Source organism: Delphinapterus leucas, chromosome 15 (genome assembly GCF_059928025.1).
Source record: "Delphinapterus leucas isolate spDelLeu-1000000601 "Yukka" chromosome 15, BTC_Dleu_Yukka2, whole genome shotgun sequence".
In the NCBI taxonomy this organism is placed as follows: Eukaryota; Metazoa; Chordata; class Mammalia; order Artiodactyla; family Monodontidae; genus Delphinapterus; species Delphinapterus leucas.
Window position 1 is genome coordinate 74819750 of NC_143143.1, and position 21399 is coordinate 74841148.

The 21399-nt window shown below is 44.9% G+C and overlaps 1 protein-coding gene across 10 annotated transcripts in view; it reads left to right on the forward strand.

Moving 5' to 3' along the window:
• EYA2 (EYA transcriptional coactivator and phosphatase 2) overlaps positions 1-21399 on the forward strand; it is a 254907-nt gene that overhangs the window by 178107 nt on the left and 55401 nt on the right. For 9 of the 10 annotated variants that reach the window (XM_089897015.1, XM_022564975.3, XM_089897017.1 and 6 more), the window contains one exon: positions 3473-3556. The exons of the other annotated variant lie outside the window; for it this stretch is intronic. In XM_089897015.1, coding sequence (XP_089753141.1) covers positions 3473-3556 — 84 coding nt within the window. The remainder of the gene's footprint in view (positions 1-3472; positions 3557-21399) is intronic. 10 annotated transcript variants of the gene reach the window in all.

Below are 21399 nucleotides of genomic sequence, written 5' to 3' on the forward strand. Positions count from 1 at the left end.
GAATCCCCAAGCGGTAGTGTCTTTTCAGTGGGCATGACTCTCCTCCAGGCCCCTCACTCTACTTCTGACTAAAACCAAGTCCTGCAGAAGTGTTGGGTCGTGTTTCCATCTCTCACCCCTCTGTTCCTCTCTCTCTGCAAACTAGGCTTCCCTGTCCTTCAGATCACATTGCTACCAACAGCCACCCAAAGACAATGAATTTCTTTCCAGGTCTCAATTTTGAGTTCCCAAGGAAAGGCCTCTGACCCAGCTGCGGTTAGGGGCTCACCCCTGGCCCAAACCCTGGTGGGCTAAAGAGTTAGGGTCACGAGCAGAGTGTCCACCGGGAACAGTATACCCACTGAGAATCTAACACAGAGAGATAGAATGGGGGACTAGTGGGGAAGAGGGACAGACCCTCTTCAGAGAGGACATAGTCAGTAAATTAAGGAGTCTGCATTAAATTTGAAATTACTTGATTTTTTAAAGAGTTCTCTTACCAAAATTTCTAAGTTTAACTGATCCAGCCTAGTTAGTTCAGATGAATTAGGACTTAGCATATTTAAACCCCAAAGGCTCTCTTCAAAAACAGTGGTTTTCAAACTTTTTTTTTTACCATGACCCATAATAAGAACACTACTTATTATCATGACCCAGCATTCACATACACATAAATGTAAAAGATCGAAAAATTCACAAAATAATATTCACTAAAAATTGTTTCTGAATGAATAAGTAAAAACTTATGGCTGTCTAATTATCTTAAATGAATCATTTCCATGTAAAAATGGACTTTGGCAAGGAGTTGGGCCAGTGGCGTGAATTGGGAGATGCCAAGATGGACACATGAGGCAAAAAAAAAAAATTCACAAAATAATATTCAAGTCTACTAATTGTTTTGAAAACCTGTATTAGTTGACCTTTTTCCTTCTAGATACTACCTTTCTCTTTACTTTCAAAGGCATTACAAATGTGTAAATACAACCACTGACCCCCCAAAGAGTTTTCCAAGGTGGTCCATTCAAGATGGTAGACTGAGTAGGTGCCTTTGTTGCCCCCAGCACCAGCTACATAAATGATCACGCAGGCCTTTTGTTTTTAAAAATAATGATCACCAGAAAAAATTATGAAAACCGGCATATAAAAAATTGAGGCCAAGATAAATGAATAGGATAAACTATGAGAGGTAATTTAAGAAACAGAAAAGATCTTAGAAAAATTCTGATTGGTTTTCTTATAAAGATTCAAGGAGGTCTTGTATCCACAAAAAAAGAAGTGCAGGCTATTGGGAAAGGAACACTCAGAGACAAAGTAAAAGCTACTGTAAATTTTTAAATGATAGTGAGAATCAAAAGTTTCATAGAAGGGTGGGCTTCCCTGATGGTGCAGTGGTTGAGAATCTGCCTGCCAGTGCAGGGGACACGGGTTCGAGCCCTGGTCTGGGAAGATCCCACATGCCGTGGAGCAACTGGGCCCGTGAGCCACAACTACTGAGCCTGTGCATCTGGAGCTTGTGCTCCACAACAAGAGAGGCCGCGTCAGTGAGAGGCCCGCGCACTGCAATGAAGAGTGGCCCCCGCTCGCCGCAACTAGAGAAAGCCCACGCACAGAAACGAAGACCGAACACAGCCAAAAATAAATAAATAAAATTTTTTTTAAAAAAGTTTCATAGAAGGGTTGGAAGAGAAAGTTAAAGAAATCTCTGAGAACATAGATCAAAAAGACCAAATTACAGAACACTGTTTTTAAAAGATAAGCAATATCAATCCAAAAGATCTAATTTGTCTATTGGGAATTCCAGAAAGATGTAACAATGGGAAAGATTGGAGGACATTATTTAAAGAAATAGGCTTGAGAAATGTTTGAGTGCTGAACAGTATGAATGAAAAAAGACAACACCTAGATATATCCTCATGGGATTTGAGGATGCCAAGTATAAAGAAAAGAGCCTAAAAAATCCAAAGAGAAAAAAAGTAAAACCTGTAAAGAACTGAGGATCATGTGAAACATCAGACTTCTCATTAATCATGCTTGACACAAGATAGATTCTTTCAAAGATCTAGAGGGCATTATTTTCCAATTGGAATTCTGCACCCAGAGGAACCTTAGAGCAAAATAAAGACATGATCAGATTAGCAAAAATGCAGGAAGGTTACTTTCCATGCTCCTTTCAGAAGAAGCAACTTAAGGATGTACTCAAGCAAAACAAGGAAGAAAACCAAGAAAGAGACTTGGGATCCAGAAAACAGTGGATCTGACCCAGAAATGCAGTAAAGGGAAGTCTCAGGATGCTAGCTATGTAACAAGCCTGAAGATGATCCAGTCCACATTGGAACATTCTGTCACAGAGGAAGAACATCTTTGATACAGAGGATGTAGCTGAATTTGCAATTCTACTGAAGGCATGTTATTGGAAACAAGAAAAGAATTAAAGCAATTAATAAGCTCCAGCAAAAACAGAAAGTTATTCCAGACAGGCGTGATTCCTATGAACAAACTGAGATATGGCACGATTTTAATCAGGATGGAGTATAAGAAAGGAGAATACACATGACCTTGGTGGTAGGAACAGTCTCCTTAAAGTGGCTCTGGAGTTATGACATTAGATACATAGAGAAGGAAGTGAAATCCTAGCACATTACTTTGCTCTGCAGTGAACAGTAATCACAAGATGTACATAAATGCTCTATACTGCTCACCAACTTTTAAAATCAACATATAGACAGAGCACAGAAGTCTTAAGTACAATTATAAAACCCAATGCACAAACCAGTTTATCCACATTGACAATGCAAAAGTGAGGCTAAAGCTCAGCTCTTCAAGAGGCGAGGAGGTAGTGGGAACAGGTAGGGACACCAATGTCCATATTTTCCATATTGGGTTTGCTGTTTTAGCCAAGAGGAAATATCCAGTGCTGATGGGAATTGGAAATAGAGGGGTTCATATATGTGAAAAATATAAAATTCTGGAGAAATGGGGGAGATTTACCATGAGCTAAACCCTCATCTTTCCCATTGCCCAGTCAAAAGATATCGTTTAAAGTTGGCAAATCAATAAGTAAAGGTATGTTATTTAGAGTTATAAAGGTAATCAGCAGAATTGCTAAAAACAGAAATGTTTAGAAGTAGCTGGGCTTACGGTGAGCAGTGAACGTACAATGGTAGTATTTCATTTTGTCAAATGAGTTCTACGATTTTTATTGCTTTTGGACTGAACTCCTCTTTTGAGCTTTTATGTGAAAGGCAAGAACAGGCGTCTTGGTTCTGGCATCTGTGGGTTGATAGGAACCCAAAAACTTGGCCATCAGAATATATTTTACACAACTGAGGTTGAATGGGGACTCGAGGATACATGCGTGAGTCACATGTTTTATAACTTAAAGATAATGTTTTTCAAGACATATTTTTCCTCCCAGGGAATTAATTTCTGCAGACATTAAGTCAAATGCAAGCAAGTGCATTTGTCTCCATTCTCTCCCTCTCTTTCATCACAGCGTGTGTTCGTGTGGGACTTGGATGAGACAATAATTATTTTTCACTCCTTACTCACGGGGACTTTTGCCTCCAGATACGGGAAGGTAAGAATCCATTTTGCCTCCTTTTTTTTTTTTTTTTTTTTCTCAACGTGACAGTCTGTCCAGCTGGTTTGCCTTGGGAATTGCGAGAGCAGTTCATAGGATGGCTTCTCCAACAAGCTGCCCCTTTGCGTCAGCCGGGCTTTGGAAGGCCTATGGAATTTTCCCTTGACATGTGAAATTTTAATTAGCTTCTCCCATTGTCTCCCATGCCTTTTCTTCCAACACATGAAACATTCAACATCCACTTGATAGGATATAAGCTTGTAGTCTTCGGCTGTCTCCCTCCTCCTAAGAGGGCTAAGAGATGCTTCAGCCAAACCCAGTAATCCTAGCTGAAAAACGAGGTAAAGTACTTTTCTTCTTCCCTGTTGTTTATTTTAGTGTCTCCGGCAGATGAATTTAATTTTCCTTCCATTTTTCTGAGACAAGGGGGAGGCATTTTGTCAGCTCCAGCATGGATCTTAGCAACAACTTTGCAAATGTATCACCGACAAATTATGTCGGGGAACCATCCAGTTAGAGTTCCGGGCAGATGCTGTCGGTTGACCGGTGGTCCATGCAAGAAATGTCAAAACGCCCTTAAAAATGCAAAAATGAACCCAACCACTGAAACCCAAACCCTGCCGATCCCATGGGCTTTGTATCAAACCACATGTGGATGCTCCAGACGTCTGCCGTGTCTCTTCAAGGAGACAGGTAGAGGTGGCAGGGCGCGGCTTTAGGGGACAGATGCACCGTCAGCTCATCCGAGGTAAGCGACCTATTGGCAGCTGCTTCCACACACGAGTGGGAACCATGAGACGCACCAGCGCCTGGAAAATATTTCTGTTTCTGTTTAGAGCCCGGGAATATGATTTGACATCACCTCATGGCTTTTCCAGCTGCTCGTGTTTTTTATGAGGGTTATAACAAGCTGGATGTGTAATTAGCAAGATAGATTTATCGTCTGCCGTTATGTTGTAAAGAATATAAAAATGGTGTTGGTGGTGCAGAAATCTCTTGCCGAGGAGGAATGCCGTTAATATGTCTAGCAGTGCCTGCGGGAAATCCGGCGTGCGTTTTTGGAGTGTGCACAGCTTAGGTAAAGGATGGCAGAGTCCAGAGCTGCTGAAAGCACCAGAGCACACTCGGCAGCTAGTGCAAAAAAGCAGGGCTTTCCCAAAGGGGCTGCAGTAGTGAGTTGCCCACCCAGGCTGGGTGTTCTATGGTTTTTAACCACCCCAATAAAGCCACCGGCCCCCCAAGAACCATTCCTTCACTCTTCTTACCCTTTGAGAAGTTCCACAGCTTCGTGCAACAATTCAGTTCCCATGGATTGCGTAGGGCTTTGTAATCCAGGCTAAGATTTTTGTGTCTGTGTCTCACTACCACTCTTTAAACCAAGTTACAGGCTCGTTCAAGACAGGGACAAAGCCCAGAGCTCTGTTCTGGGCCCCATGGCACCTGGTCCATGTCACTTATCACCAGCCAGCTCTCTCCAATCCCATCACCTAATCCCAGCCACCTTCCCCTCCAGCTGTCTGGTCTCCACTCTTGCCCTTTCCAGCCCCCTACAGAGGGGTCATCCTAAAATACAAGCCTGGTCTCTCTTCTACTGAAAAATCGTCAGTGGCTTCCACGTTGACAAACCCTAAGCCCAGCCTCCAAGGCCCTTCATGAGCTGGCTCCTGCCCTGCTCTCCAGCCCTGTTTTCTCTTACTTGTCCTGAGTTGCTTTTTGTCCTTGGAACCTGCCACCATCTCTCCCATCTCTTCCGAGTTTTTCCCAGAAGCAGAGCCTGAGACCAGGAGTGAGTGCTGGTAGTTTAGTCGGGCGGTGATCCCAGGAAGCACGAGGTACAGAGTGGGGAAGTGAGGCAGGGAAGGGAAGGCAGCCAATACAGGGTACATAGATAGCTATGGCTGCAGGTAACTGTGACTCAGAACCACCGGGGACCTCTGGGCTACTCTGGAACACACCTCAGAATTGACTCCCCCAAGGAGCAAGGGTGCTGGGATAATTATCTACACATTCCCTTCCATCGTGGGTTGAGGGCTTTTTCTGGGGGGGTTATTTCCCTGTCCTGGCCTGTCCCATGAAAACCCTAGGGCAGGGAATCACAGGTCCTAACAGGAGGAAGCCTCTGCATGTTGAGAGGACATAGAAGAGGGGCACACTGGAAGCTTCTGCTATAATCTAGAATGTTCTAGAAAGTTCAGGTATTAGGTTAAATCATACTTATCTTTCAGTTCCCATTTCCAAGGTAGCTTCCTCCAAGAGGACTTTCCTAACCACTCCCACCCCCATTTAAATTGCATCTCTCCCCATAACTCTATTTTTCATTTATATTATAATTATGCACTTATTTTCTGTCTCCTTCTAAGCTGTATGTGCCCTGAGGACAGAGACCGTGAACATTTTTTATCAACCCAACTAAGCACAGTGCATGGACCAGATTGCTCAATACATATTTGTTGGGAAAATGAATCAGGATGACCCTCTAGAATGAAAGCAACATGACGACAGGCACTTTTTTTTTTCTGTTTTGTTCATTGCTTTGTCCCCAGAGTATAGAACAGTGCCCCCCACCTAGTAGGCATTGAATAAATATTTGGTGAATGAAGGTAGGTAGGATAGAAAATAGTATCAAAACAAAAAATTCCTGACTAGGGGCCACCTGCCAAATTCTGCCTGCAGACATTTGTGTTTGGCCCCTAGAGTGTTTGAAAAAATGTGAATTTGTCGCCAACATTTAAAAAATCAGGAGATTGCACAGACCAAAACAATTGCAATTTCCAAGTCTTCTTGAAAAATTAGAAAACCTAGCAATCCTGCATTCCCATGTGGCAGCAATCAGCAGGGGCTGAGTAGCAGCTGCCCAGTTAGCGGGGGTGTACACTCTCCAGCCCATCCACAGCCCCACCTGGCCTGTTTAGGGGACCCTCCTGACCCCATTGGCCTCTGAGTTTCAACATCCATCCTAGAATTACAGAACCACTGAAGGTCAGAGCTGGAAGGACCTGGGAGACCATCACATCAATTAGTCTCCATGGTACAGTAGGAGAAACTGAGGCCCAGAGAGAGTGAGGTCATCCAGGAGATAACGAGAGGTAGACCTCAGGTGCATTTGCCTCTCTGGGTGTTCCCAGGATGTCCAGGGAAAACTAAGGTGAGATGCTCTTGGAGCCCCCAGGTCTCCAGTGCCATCATTATTCCTCTTCTAGAATTTTCTACTTCTCCAGCTCTTTTAAGTGAGGAATGAGGTTGGTTGGTTGGTTGGTTTTCCTAAATCGAGCCACCCTAAGAGAGACCCAAACTAACCATGGCTTAACCAAGATAGAAGTTTATTCCTCTCACCCTGTAGTCCAGGCATAAGCAGTTCAGGCTGGTAAGGCTGCTACCCAGTACCAGGGATGGAGACCCCCTTCCATCTTGTTCTTTACCATTCCTGGAGCATTGCCCTCGTTGGCAAGATGAAACGTAGCTCACCCCCATGTCTGCATTCCGGCCAGTAAGAAGGGGAAGCAGGAAAAGGGGAGTCCACCTCTCTCTTTTTCATTTTTATTTTTTTCCCTCTCTTTGGAGGGCCAGATCCAGAAGTTGCACAGATGGTTTCTGCTCACGTGCCACTGGCTGGAATGTGATCACATGGCTACCTTCAGCTGCAAAGGAGTCTGGGAAATGTAGTCTAGTCATGTGCTCTATTAAAATTCAGGGATTCTATTATTCTGAGAGGGAGAAAGGAAGAAGGGATATTAGAGGACAGCTAGCATTTTCTAGCACAAAGTACCATTAGTAAGAGGAAGAACAATGAAAGAGAAAATTGTTGAGGAAGAATAAACTTCGTTCTGTTCAAGACACCTAGAGGACAACTGTATTTGTGGGTCTGAAGCTCCAAAGAGAGGTCTGGGCTACAGCTATAAACTTGGAAGACAGAGGAGAGGAGAGGACGTAGAGGAGTGTGAGCCCCATTCTACAGACAGAATAACTGAGACACAGGGAGGTTATGTAGTCAGGTTCATAATGGAACTTAAATTCATGGCCTTGACTTTTGGCCCACATCTCTTTCTCTTTGTGCTCTTCCAAAAGCTGCAGCCACATGGAACCCATTATTAATAGCTGGTATCAAGTGGGACTCTCAGCTTGAAGCACAGAGCGTTTAAGCTACAAAGGGAATTTATTAGATGACAGTAATTGGAAAAACCCAGAGGTAATGGGATTCAGCCTGGGCCGGATCCAGAAGCTCAAGCAGTGTTCTTAGGGCTTTTGGTCTTTCTTCATCCCTCAGCTGACTTTTTCCATGTGGCAACTCCTTCTCTGGCAACTCCTTCTCAGAAATCCCAACTGAAAAAGAAGGCCTACTTCCCAAATTCCGGCACAGCTCCCAGGCTTGAACCTCATTGGCTCAAACTGGGTCAAATGCCCATCCATACGTCAAACTCTGTGGCTCTGTGTAGCCAGCCTAGATCAAGAGCCTGGCATGGAGGGAGTAGAGGAGCAGGTCAGCTCCATCCCAACCAAATGGATGGAGCTGGGGAGGGATGTTACCCCAGGGAAAACTGAAGTGCTCTTTCCAGAAGATGGTGAGGATCCTGGAGTGAGGAGTGTGTCCAAAGTGGGCTCTGAAGGTCATGACCCTCTGTACATCTACACCAAGGACTCTTTGCTCATGGCCATCGTGTTAAGCACTGTACAGGAAGCAGAAATCGTATCAGTTGTGGTCCCAGCCGAAGGAGCGACTCGCTGTTTACTTAGGGAAATAAGACCAACAGAGCTAAAATGATTAAGAAATGATTCAAAAACAGACTGTTTGACTTTTAAAACAGAAACTGGGCCCTTTTCCTGTTCCCAGTCAGGGCATGTGCTGCTCAAGGCTGTCATCTCTCCACTTCCTTTCCATCTCTTCCTACCCAGTGCTCAAAACCAGAGCATCCCTTTGGTAGCTGTACCTCCCCACATCTTGTGGATCCATTAGAGGTTCCCTGGAGAGCCAGAGACGCCAGTGATTGCCGGCCGCCTCTTTCCTAACCTCTCCTCCCACCCCGCCTCCCTGCAGTCCCTGAACTCTGTTTTTTCCAGCTGGGATTAGACAAAAGGCTCCTGGTGGTCAGGAGCCTTTGCCTATGGCCAGGAAGGGCTCATAAGGGGAACTGATCAGCAGTCTTCCTGGGTTCACAGTGGGTCAGCCCTGACTCCTCCTTTAGTGCCCTGCCTTCCCGGCAGCTCAGTACCAATTGGAAGCTCAACTCAAGGCCCGGTTGTGTGTGTGTGTGTGTGTGTGTGTGTGTGTGTGTGTGTGTGTGTTTTAATAACAGCTTTATTGAGAAATAACCCACATACCATAAATCTACCATTTCACTGTGTACAATTCATTAGTTTTTCGTATATTCAGAGTTGTGCAACCATCACCAGCATCTAATTTTAGAACATTTTCATCACCCCAGAAAGAAACCCCATACCCATTAGTAATCATTCCCCATTTCCTCCAGCACCGCCCACCCCAGCCCCTGGCAACCACTAACCTACTTCCTGTCTCTATAGATTTGCCTCTTCTGGACATTTCTTACAAATGGAATCACACAATATGTGGTCTTTTGTGACTGGCTTCTCTCACTTAGCATAATGTTTTTGAAATTCATCTGTGTTATAGCGTATGCCAATACTTCATTTTATTGTTGCATAACTTTACAGTGTGTGACTGTGCTACACCTTGCCTGTCCATTCATCAGCTGATGGACAGTTGGGTTTTCAGCTTTTATGAATAAAGCTGTTGTGAGCACTCATGTACAAGTTTCCGCATAGACGTGTGTTTTCAGTTCACTAGGGTATACAGCTAGGATGGGAATCGCTGGGTTAGATGGCAACTCTATGGCTCACCTTTTGAGAAATTGCCGGACTCTTTTCCAGAGTAGCTGCACCATTTTGCATTCCCATAAACAAAGGATAAGGGTTCCAGTTTCTCCACATCCTCACCAACACTTGTTATCACCTGTCTTTTTGGTTATAGTCCTCTTAGTGGATGCGAAGTGATGTCTTGTGGTTTTGGTTTACATTCCTCTGACTAATTATGTTGACAAATGACTAATGATATTTCCACGTACTTATTGGCCGTTTGTAGTATCTTCTTTAGAGAAATACCTATTAAATCGTTGATTGGTTTTTTTAATAGAAGTATAGTTGATTTACAATATTGTGTTGTTTTCTGGTGTACAGCAAAGTGATTCAGTTATATATATACATATATGTATGTATGTATGTATACATATATATAATTTTTCATTTTTTTCCATTAGTTTATTACAAGATATTAAATACAGTTCCCTGTGCTACATAGTAGGACCTTGTTGTTTATCTATTTTGTATATAGTAGTTTGTATCTGCTAATCCCAAACTCCTAATTTCTCCCAAAGGGGAAAGGTGCTGATCCCACCTTTCCCCTTTGGTAATCATAAGTTTGTTTTCTATGTCTGAGAGTCTGTTCCTGTTTTGTAAATAAGTTCATTTGTGTCATATTTTAGATTCCACATATAAGTGATATCATATGGTATTTATCTTTTCTCTGTCTGCCTTACTTCACTTAGTATGATAATTTCTAAGTCCATCCATGTTGCTGCAAATGACATTATTTCATTCATTTTTATGGCTGAGTAGTATTCCGTTGTGTGTGTGTGCACGTGTGTGTGTGTGTGTGCATACACATTATATGTCATCTTTATCTTTTCACCTGTCAATGGACCTTTTGCCTGTTTTTAATTGGTTTATTTGTCTTTTATTTTTGAGTTGTAAGAGTTCTTTATATATTCTGGGTAACAGTCCATTATCGGATATGTGATTTGCAAAGATTTTCTCCCATTCTGTGAGTGGTCTTTTCCCCTTATTGATGATGTCCTTTGAAGTATATGAAGTATTGCAGGGCGAAAGGGGTTGAAATTAAATTTTTTAAAAGATGGCCAGGGAAGGAGCCCTCATGGGGAAGCTGAATTTTGAATAAAGACTTAAAAGGAAGTGGAGGGGGCTTCCCTGGTGGCGCAGTGGTTGAGAGTCCGCCTGCCGATGCAGGGGACACAGGTTCGTGCCCCGGTCCGGGAAGATCCCACATGTCGCGGAGCGGCTAGGCCCGTGAGCCATGGCCGCTGAGCGTGTGCATCCGGAGCCTGAGCTCCGCAACGGGAGAGGCCACAACAGTGAGAAGCCCGCATACCAAAAAAAATAAAAATAAAAATAAATGGCAAAAAATTAAAACAACTTAACATTCAACAAAAATGGGAATTGTTCATAACAATTATAGAAGCACATAGAGTAGAAAACTATAAACTGTTATTGAAACAGTGAGACATAACTAGTTTTTAAAAAAAAAAAAAAAAGGAAGTGGAGGAACAGATATCTAATAGAAGAGCAAGAGGGAACAGCAAGTGGAAAGGCCCTGAGGCAGAAGTTTGATGGATTTGAGGGACAACAAAGATGCTAGCATGGTTGGAGCACAACAAGTCAAGTAGAACTCAACTAGCTTTTACTCTGAAGTGGGAGCCATGAGGTTTGTTGTTTATATTTCTAAAGAACCCCTCTTGCTGCTCCCCAGGAAAGGAAGCTATTGGGTGGCAAGGCTGGAAGCAGGGAGACCTGTGAGGGGGCTGCTGCAACAGTCCAGTCCTATAATGGTTTTTTGGACCAGGGTGGGATGAGATGAGGAAGATGAGAAGTGCAGCAGCCTGGATATATCTTGAAGGCAGAACCAACCGCAGATAAAGAATGAAAAGTGATTCCTTATTCTCGCTCCCTGGGCTCCAGAGATGTCTTACTTAATTTCTGTCCATGGTCTCCCTCTGAAGGGACCTGATCTCTTCTCCCTCTATTGCCAACTAACAAATTCCTCTTGAAAAAATTCTCCCCTTTTTTTTGGTGCATTCACTATATACCAAGTACTCCACTGTGAACGTTTTTTTGTTTTTTTTTTGAGTTGTACCTCAAGTGCCAACGTTCAGTTATTCACATTGTTTGTCCACGCAGGCCTCTTTCTTGTATCACGTGGGTACAAACGTATGTTTCTTTGTAGATCCATTTGGACTCTTCCTCCTCCCCTCCCCATAATTGATTGTGTAGCTTTTTGTTTACTTTCCTGTAAAATACGTATTGTCTTCTTGTGTGCATTTATGTCTTCTGTCTGTAAATGAAATTTAAATACCCCTTGTTTCTCACTTTTCTCCCTCTGCACTGTGGCCCTAGGTCCTTCCACGTTGCCCTATGTCCAACTCCATTGCTCTAACTCAGTGGTCCTCAACTGGAGGTGATTTTGCTCCCCAAGCAACATTTGGCAACAGCAAGCATTTTTGGTTGTCATGACTTGGAGTTTGCTCCTAGCATCTAGAGAATAGAGGCCAGCGATACCACTAAACATCCTGTAATGCACAGAACAATCCCGACAACAGAGAATTATCTAGCTCCAAGTGTCCATAGTGCTGCGGGTGAGAAACCCTATATCCACCTGCTGCTCTGAATCCCAGGGTCCCATGCCTTCCTTATGCCCCCTTCCTCCAGGGAGGACACCCAAGCTCCCCCCAGCTCCCCACCAGCACAGACAATGCTGTGACGAGCATCCTTTATGAACTGCTCTGAGCTTTACACAACAAACCTATAAGGTATGACTGCTCCTATTATACCCATCTCTGGAAAACTGAGGCTCAGAGAGGTAGCATAATTCAGCCAAGGTCACCTACCTTGAAAGAGATGAAAGCCAGGAGGTGGCCCACTGCTCTTAACCATGTATCTAAACTGCATCCCCAGTGATCCATGTGAATGTCCTCAGGGTGAAAATTAAAAGCCATTGGCGTGAACTCTTCTGCTTGACTGAGCTCCAAGAGCACACAGACCAGATCTAATGTCTTCATAGCTTCATGTGCCTGGCACATCCACTTGATAAATATTTGTTGAATAAATAAATAGCTCGTGGGTAGGGAGTTTTCAGCCTGTGTGGTTGCAAGCACTGCAGAAATGAGATTCCAAGGTGCCTGCCCTGCAGGGAACAAATAATCACACACATGACAAGATAGGGGCCTGTCAGCGTCTCTCCGGGGCCAAGATGCTGGGTGCCAGCCTGGCCTGACCTAACCCAGAGCTGGGCCCACAGCAGGGGCTCAGCAGAGGCTGTGGAGTGTTGAGCAAGTAGCTCCTCCAGGCAGGCTTGGAGTCAGAGACCCTTTGGCCGGTGGGGGACCTGCAATGGAGCCAGGTGATCCTTGATGCCTACCCGAGCAGGATCCAATCCAGGGTTTCCCTCTAGGTCACCCCTTTAAAAGGGCCAGGCTCTGCTCAATCTGAAAAAGTAAGAGGTTTCAAACTGGCAAGGCCAACTCTGGCTTGAAGACAGGCTGATACCCTGGCATGTCCTTAAGTTCTCAATTCATTGCCAATATTTTAAAATCTAGATTTTTTACCTAAATACCTGGATATCTCACTTCTCTTGGAAAATAGGAAGATCTGGCAACACCAGGCCTGAGTTTTCAAAGAGTGGAGACCCTTTGACAGGACATGCTCCCTGGGGCTCACCTCTGCCCCCCTCACTCCCTGGAGTCACACATCCTCCCTGGGCTGTGGGTTATGGATCCGTGGTGCCTCCTTAACCCCGCACCCCGCCCCCGCCAGTGGCATTTACATTTGTGACCTGCCAATGCCAGGCTGTGCCCAGCGTAGGTGGGATATGTGGGGCAGAGGTTACCGGTCCCCATGACCTCCGGGTCCTCCGCGTAGACTGCGGGACACAGGCATCCCTGGTTCCCTCCACCCAGCTTCCAAGCTTTGTCAGGTGGTTCAAAAACCGTACCATACTCCCCACAAAGCACAGGCTAACTTACTTCCTAAAGATCATCTGTCTTGGGGATCCATTATCAAGGCTGGGAATTCTGCTCACTAAATGTGGTTTAAATCCTATCACTTCCCCTCCTCCAACAAATAAAAGAGAAGCCATACTATTATCCAGCGCCCCTTCCTTAGGAAGGTCTCTCCAGCCTTCCAACTAGATCGAAACGCCCTGTCGCGATGACTCATGGAGGGCTTGCCGTAATACACTTGCAATTATTCATTTCTTGATGTGATTATTTGGTGATAGAATAACGTCATCATTATCATCGTTAAGTGGCTGGGACTGAACTTCCACTGGAGCAGATGCTGTTAATGCCTCACCTTTATCCCTGCAGCCCTCCCCATTCCCACAGACATGATGGTTTCCTCTGCACGTACCTGTGACAATCTGGGGTGCAGTCTCCCAGGCGTCCGCAGAGGGAGAAAGCCCGCAGCAGCAGCCTGCTCATTGACCTGCCCCTGTTGATTTCCTTCCCTTCCCCCCTCACTTCCATACTCGGTCACCAGTGCTTCCTGGGGTCACCTTCCCAGATAAACTGCTTGCACCTGAATCCCAGGCTCAGGGTCTGCATCACAGGGGAGACCCAAACTAAGGCATTAAGGATGCCTGAATGTTCAGACATCTTCACGATGGGTTCTTATAGGAACTGAAACTCCACATTGCCAGATCCCTGTGGTAATGTAACCCTCCTCGTCCCTCGAAGTGTGGTTCAGGGACAGGCATCATCAGGGAGCTGTTAGAAATGCAGAGTCGGGACTTCCCTGGTGATCCAGTGATAAAGAATCCACCTTTCAATGCGAGGGACGCAGGTTCGATCCCTGGTCGGGGAACTAAGATCCCACGTGCCACGGGGCAACTAAGCCTGTGCGCCACAACTACTGAGCTCGTGTGCCTCAACGAGAGAGCCCGCGTGCCGCAACTACAGAGCCCACGTGCCCTGGAGCCTGCGCGCCACAACAAAAGATCCTGCATGCCTCAATGACCTGAGGCAGACGAAAAAAAAAAATGCAGGGTCTCGGGTCCCAGCCCAGATGTACTGAACCAGAATGGACATTTAAACTCAACACCTTCACACATTAGTCTGTGAGGCAAGATGTAAGCCATGAATTCACCTGGTGACGACTCTTCTCGTGGATCCTGCCAGCCTCTTTGTGTATCTAGAAGAGACTGGGCAGAGAGAGCCTGGCTAGATTTTGGCTCTACACATCTCCCCCTGGGGCTCCCCTGCCCTCTCCGACCAGCCACAGTCCTCCCCCATCCCTCAGCGGGTGTAATTACGTGATTCCGGCTCAGATTCCGGAATCCAATACCCAGCACAGTGCCATCAGGATTCAATCAGATCCAGTTGGCGAGACGCAGCTTGGCCTGTCCGTTACTGCTTTACAAACTGAGAAGAAATAAAATCCCTGGTTTTATGACCCAGCAGTTAAAAACTATTTGTAGAAGTTGCTAAGGTTCAAATCAAAAGTGCCCTCCCTGGAGGACGATTAGTTAATTCAGATGACCACAGATCCTTTTCTTTCTTTTTCCCCCTTCTACCTTGAGATGTGACTCTAATTCATTTCTGCCTTTCAGACATCTAGAGCTCTCCATCCTTTGACAAACACAAGCCAAAGTGCTTAAGGACATCTGTTTATTTTATTTCTTTAATGAGAAAACCTTCCAATTTCTCCAGGCTCAGCTGTGTTTATTTACATTGTGTTAACCATGTGAGGCCAGCACCTTGGACGTTTAAAGGCCTGGCCGGGGCCCTCGCAGCGGCCTCCAGCTCTGAAATGGAGTCAGCCCTGCCCAAGGAAAACAGAGTCCTTGGAACTCTATAAAGTAGATTTTCAAAATAAATACTGCCTAATTCACTCGGTAGATGTGGATTAAGTCAAGATGAATACAATTTGGAAAGGATTTTCTGAGGAAGTCGGAGATTTCTTTCCCCCACTGGGGGTTAAACCTTGTATTTAAATCTCCATCCCCACCTCCCCCCGTCCCCCCCCCCCCACCGCTCTCTTTTCAGTTAAGTAAAAGGTATTTAGTCTTTGTGGCTAATAAAGAAATGATGACTTTGATTGGCCTTCTCAAGCAATGATTATTTTCTTTGTAGGACCGGGGGTGGCGATTTAACTAGTCACTGTATTCCATCCAGTAAGGGCAAGACGCGAACATCTGCCGTTGTCATTCTGGCAGGGGTGGATGAGGAAGAGATTGGAAATGCTTTCAAAGATGTCCTAGAGGTGAATGACAGTTGGAGGGGCCGTGGGCAGGGGAGTGGTACCCTTTGTAGATTTAATCCCCTGTAATAGTTCTTCCCTGAGCCACTGGGCCTCCATGCCAAGTGCCTCTGCTCATGTATTTTAGAGCATTAAAGGATTACTTCCAACATAAAATATATTTCAGAGATGGTTTGGGGTTGTCAGAAAAGCGCTCATTAGCAGAGACTTTCTTTGAAGCCCGTGCTCTTGGCTGCTTGGAGAGAGACCATTTCTACTTAGGTGGAGGGTTTCTGAGCTAGTTAAGACTCCTGAGTACTCCTCATTTTCCGCCCCCAAATTTAACAAACGCGACTGCTTCCCCAGACTACTTAGGCCAACTTTTTTTTCTCTAGCCCCACCTTTCAACGAATGCTGGAGGGCATCTGAAAAAAAAAAAAAGATGATAATAATGATAAGAGGGATTCAAATCTCCTGTGCAAAACCTACAACAAATTGTCGGTTGGGTTAGAATGAGAAGCTCTTTTGTCCGCTGTAAATATAGGGGGTGCTGCTCACAATGATAAGTGGTGGGAAAAAAATCCCGGGCACCTTGCGAACCTAAATAATGGGAACAATTTTCCTTTATACTTAACTAGCAGGTTGAGAAGCCGTCTCCCCCAGCGCCCCACCTGCACTTTTTTACGGTGTTTACTTCCCAACAATAGGGCTCCTGAGCTATCCAAAGATCACTGGAATTCCCGTGAGCCTTTGGTGATGAGGGTGTCACTCGGTGAGTGGCAGGAAGGTATCAAGGCGGTTGTATGGGGGGTTGACTTTGACAGGGAAATAAGAGGTTCCCCGCACCGTGCCTGCTTCCCACAATTCCTCTGTGAATTAGTGAACTTGTGGGCCCTTCCGATGGCAGAGAGGGGAAAGCGCTGATGCAAGTTCCCCAACAGGGCCTAATTCAAAGAGAAATATGCAGTTTAAGAATCTCTTTGGAAATGTCCATCAATGGTTGAATGGATAAACACATCCTAGGATATTCGTACAATGGAATATTTTCAGCCATAAAAAGGAATGGAGTACTTAATACATGCTCAGTGTGGACAGTCCCCAAAAACATTATGCTAAGGGGAAAGAAGCCAGGCACAAAAGGTCATACACTGTATGATTCCATTTACATGAAGTATCCAGAGTAGGTAAATCCACAGAGAGGCAGGATACAGATTGGTCATTACCAGGGGCCGGAGGGGAGGGAGAATGGGGAGCAACTTCTTCGTGGGTGTGGGGTTTCTTTTGGGGGTGATGGAAATATTTTGGAACTAAATAGAGGTTTGCTCATCTGTAAAATTGGAATAACAGTTCCTGCCCCACTGACCTCAAAAGACCAGCCCGGGAATCATATAATGTTTCCCTAAGGGCACTGTAGGTGCTGTTAAAGGAACACAAACTGCCTGGAGCTGGTAAATGATGAACATTTTTTACTTGAAAAATGAGGGTGTTTTTTTAAATACTCTTCTTATCCGGTTTTGGTGTCTGGGTAATAATGGCCTCAAAAAATGAGATGGGAAGTGTTGCCTCCTCTTCTGTTTTCTGGAAGAGATTGTGGTGAATTGGTGCTATTCTTCTTGAGATGTTTGGTAGAATTCTCCAGTGAAACCATGTAGACCTGGAGATTTCGTTTTTCAGGAGGTTTTTAACTATGATTTCAGTTTCTTTAATAGTTACAGCTATTTCACCCTGAGTGAGTTTTGGTAGTTTGTAGTTTTTGAGTAATTTGTCCATTTCATTCATTGTCGAATTTAGGTGTCTGGAGTAAAAAAAATAAATAAAAATAAGTACTTCGCATTTACGGTGAATTTCAGTTTCTAGCATATTATAACCCATACCCAGAAGCCTTTGATTATAGGGATAAAAAGTGTCAATCTCTCCCTGTGTGCGTGGCACTGGGTCAGGAGTCACCTCCTTGGTCCTCGAGACAAACCTACAAGGTAGATGTGGTGATCCCCATTGTACCCAGGACACGGAGGCCCTGCCCAAGACTACCAACCTAGCAACCTAATGGCAGAAAACGGATCAGACCCAAAACTCCAAAGGGCATTGGAAGCCGCTCTGCCACCGAGCAGACCACAGCCAATCACAAGGCCCCCAAGTTCCATGCGTAGCTTTCAAACCTTCAGTCCAACCCCAGTTCCTTCCTATGCCTGATTTCCCCGTTGGGGAGGGGAGGTCTGCAGGCTACACCTGACTCTCAAACATATTTTTTGGTTACATTTTTGAAATTAGCTGCCAGCATTTAAAGTGGCTAGTTTTTTTTAATTTATTTTATTGAGGTATAGTTGATCTACAACGTTGTGTTAATTTCTTCTGTACAGCAAAGTGATTCACTTATATATATATATTTTCATATTCTTTTCCATTATGGTTTATTACGGGATAGTGAATATAGTTCCCTGTGCTATACAGTAGGACCTTGTTGTTTATCCATCCTATATGTAATAGTTTGCATCTGCCGACCCCAAACTCCCAGTCCATCCCTCCCCCACCCCCCTACCCCCGTTTGGCAACCACAAGTCTGTTCTCTATATCTGTGAGTCTGTTTCTGTTTTGTAGGTAAATTCATTTGTGTCATATTTTAGATCCCACATGTAAGTGATATCATGCGGTGTTTGTCTTTCTCTGTCTGACTTACTTAGTATGATAATCTCTAGGTCCATCCATGTTGTTGCAAATGGCGCTATTTCATTCCTTTTTATGGCTGAGTAATATCCCATTGTATATACGTACCACATCTTCTTTATCCATTCATCTGTCGATGGACATTTAGGTTGTTTCCATGTCTTGGCTATTGTAAATTGTGCTGCTATGAACACAGTGGTGCATGTATCTTTTCAAACTATAGTTTTTTCCAGATATATGCCCAGGACTAGGATTGCTGGATTTTTTGTTTTCTGAGGAACCTCCATACTGTTTTCCATCGTGGCTGCACCAATTTACATTCCCACCAACAGCGTAGGAGGGTTCCCTTTCTCCACACCCTCTCCAGCATTTGTTATTTGTAGGCTTTATAATGATGGCCATTCTTACCGGTGTGAGGTGGTACCTCATTGTACTTTCGATTTGCATTTCTCTAATCATTAACAATGATGAGCATCTTTTCATGTGCCTATTGGCCACCTGTATGTCCTCTTTGGAGAAATGTCTGTTTAGGTCTTCTGCTCATTTTTTGATTGGGTTATTGTCTTTTTGTTATTGAGTTGTATGAGCTGTTTGTATATTTTGGAAACTAAGCCCTTGTCAGTTGCATCATTTGCAAATATTTTCTCCCAGTTCGTAGGTTGTCTTTTCATTTTGTTTATGGTTCCCTTTGCTGTGCAAAAGCTTGTAAGTTTGATTAGGACCCATCAAATGGGGAGATTTTAGATAAGCCACAAGGATATATTGTATAGCACAGCGAATTATAGTCAATATAATGTAATAATCTTTAATGGAGAATAATCTGTAAAAATATTGAATCACTATGCTGTACACCTGAAACTAATATAATATTATAAATCAACCATACTTTAAATGAATAAATAAATGTTTTAAATTGGGAGATTTTACACAGAAATTCAGGCTTCTGGGTTCTCTTGAAAAATCAGAAGATCTGGCCATGCAGCACCCAGAACCCCAAATGTCACCACTTGGCTGGAGCTGCATAGCAGCTGCTTCCTTTCAGTGGGGTCGGTGGCCACCAGTTTTCCACAATCCCCACCACTCCCTATTGCCTCCCTAACACTAAGGCCAAATGTCAGCTGTTGTTTGCTATCTCACTTGCACTATTGTCCTTCTGTAAGAAGAGTTGTACCCAGAGTTGGAAAATCAAAGATCAACAAGGTGTATGTTTCACTTGCACCATTTCAGTTCAGTGAGCTGCTTAGTCTCTATAAGTCTTGTTGTCTCTCGTGCCTCATCCACAGAATAAAGTCCAAACTCTCTGGGCTGGCTTCCAGACCCTTCATGACCTACTTCCTTCCATTCTGTCCTGCCTCACCTCTCAGACTCTCAACTTTCTACTTCAGGCTACACAGCCTTACGGCTGCACCAGCAGACTCCCCCACATCCAGACCTTTATCCGTGCTGTTCCCTCTGCCAGGAGTGCTTTCCTCACTCGCCAACCATTTGCCCAGCTAATGCTAACTCAGCATTCAGGTCTTATCTTAGACATCTCTGCCTCTGGGAAGCTCTCCTTGACTACACTGGGTTAGGTGTCCCTCCTGTGTGCTCCCTTAGCACCCTATACTATTTGTCACTAATTATTTTATCACCTACTTTTTTGTGTCTCTCCCTAACTCGACTCCAGCACCTCAGATGCAGGGACTGACTGTGTCTTAGTTCTCTCCACTTCTCTGCTTCCCAGCACAGCCCGTTCTGTGTGCCCTGTAATTAGTTGTCAACTTAATTTTCTTTCTGTTAAAACCCAACGCAAGCTGATTTAAGCAGAAAAATGAATTTATTGGCATTTATAACCAAAAGTTCAGGGGCGCGGCTGAATCCTGGGGCTCAAACAGTGTCAGTAGAAGCCAGTCTCTCTGCATCTCTTTGCTCTGTTTCCATTGGGTTGGCTTCATTCCTTTCACATGTCATGGCAAAAATTCCCCCAAGCAGCACAAGACCTACATCCTGCCAGCTCAGTGACCCCAGCGAAAACAGAATAACGTTTTCCCAGTAGTTGCAACCGAGTGCCAGACGAAGCTCTCCGTGGCCTATAGCTAGAACCAGTCACTCAAAGGTGGGGGTAGGTGGGACCGGCTCCCTCGGAACTACACAGACAGGGAGTGATGCAGTTCCACCTAAAACACTCAGGAAATGCTGCTATCAGCAGGTGCATGGATGCTGGGCAGACAAGAACAGCAGACACTCACTTCCACGTGTATGTTTTAAGCCATATGAGGGCCAAGAACCTGCATGGTCTTACCCAGCACATAGTAGGTGCTCAGTAAACACTTGAAGTTGACATCAAATCTGGCCCAGTTACCAGGGTCCATGCCCTTAGATGTGGCTCTAGAGGGTCTGGCCCATTGCCTCTATGCCCTCATCTCCTAGGACTCCTCCCCTCCCTCACTCCACCCCAGCCACACTGGCCTCCTCAGTGGTACTCAGCCCTGCCAGACACATGCCGACCTCAGGGCCTTTGAACACTTGGTTCCCTCTGTCTGAAATGTTCTTCCTCACGCATGGCTTCCCCCCTCGTCTCCTGAAGATGCCACCTTCTCAGCAATGACCTCCCTGACCATCCTGTGGAACTGCAGTACCTCCCACAGAGCCCACACAACACAAATCCTTTGCTATATTTTTTCCCATTAGTCTTTATCACCTCCTGGCAGGGCACAGCTGTGCAGAATGCACTTTGCTCAACTCTAGGAAGCGGCACTTTCATGGCGGTCTTTGTGAATGATGCCCCTGGGTTGTGCAGTGCACAGCCATACACAGCAGCTTGTGCGGCCATACAGCAGCCCTGCCATCAGACATACCGCAAATCTTGCCTTATTCATCCGTTTATGGCTGCTTTGCTTGCTGCTGTATCCCAGTGCCTGGAACAGTGCCTGGCACATAGAAGACACTCAGTAAATATTTGTTGGATGGATGGATGAATTTATGCCCTCCTCAGCCATGCTGCGCCTTGACAGCTAAGTTGGGGAGTGAGAGAAGAGGAGTCCTGTGTCCTGATGGATGCCTGTGAGAACATGACCCTTGGGACTGAAAGAAGCCCCATCCAGTCCTTCTTGGCTCCTCCAGCTGACAGTACGTTGAGTGCTCTGTCACCATTTAAGAGG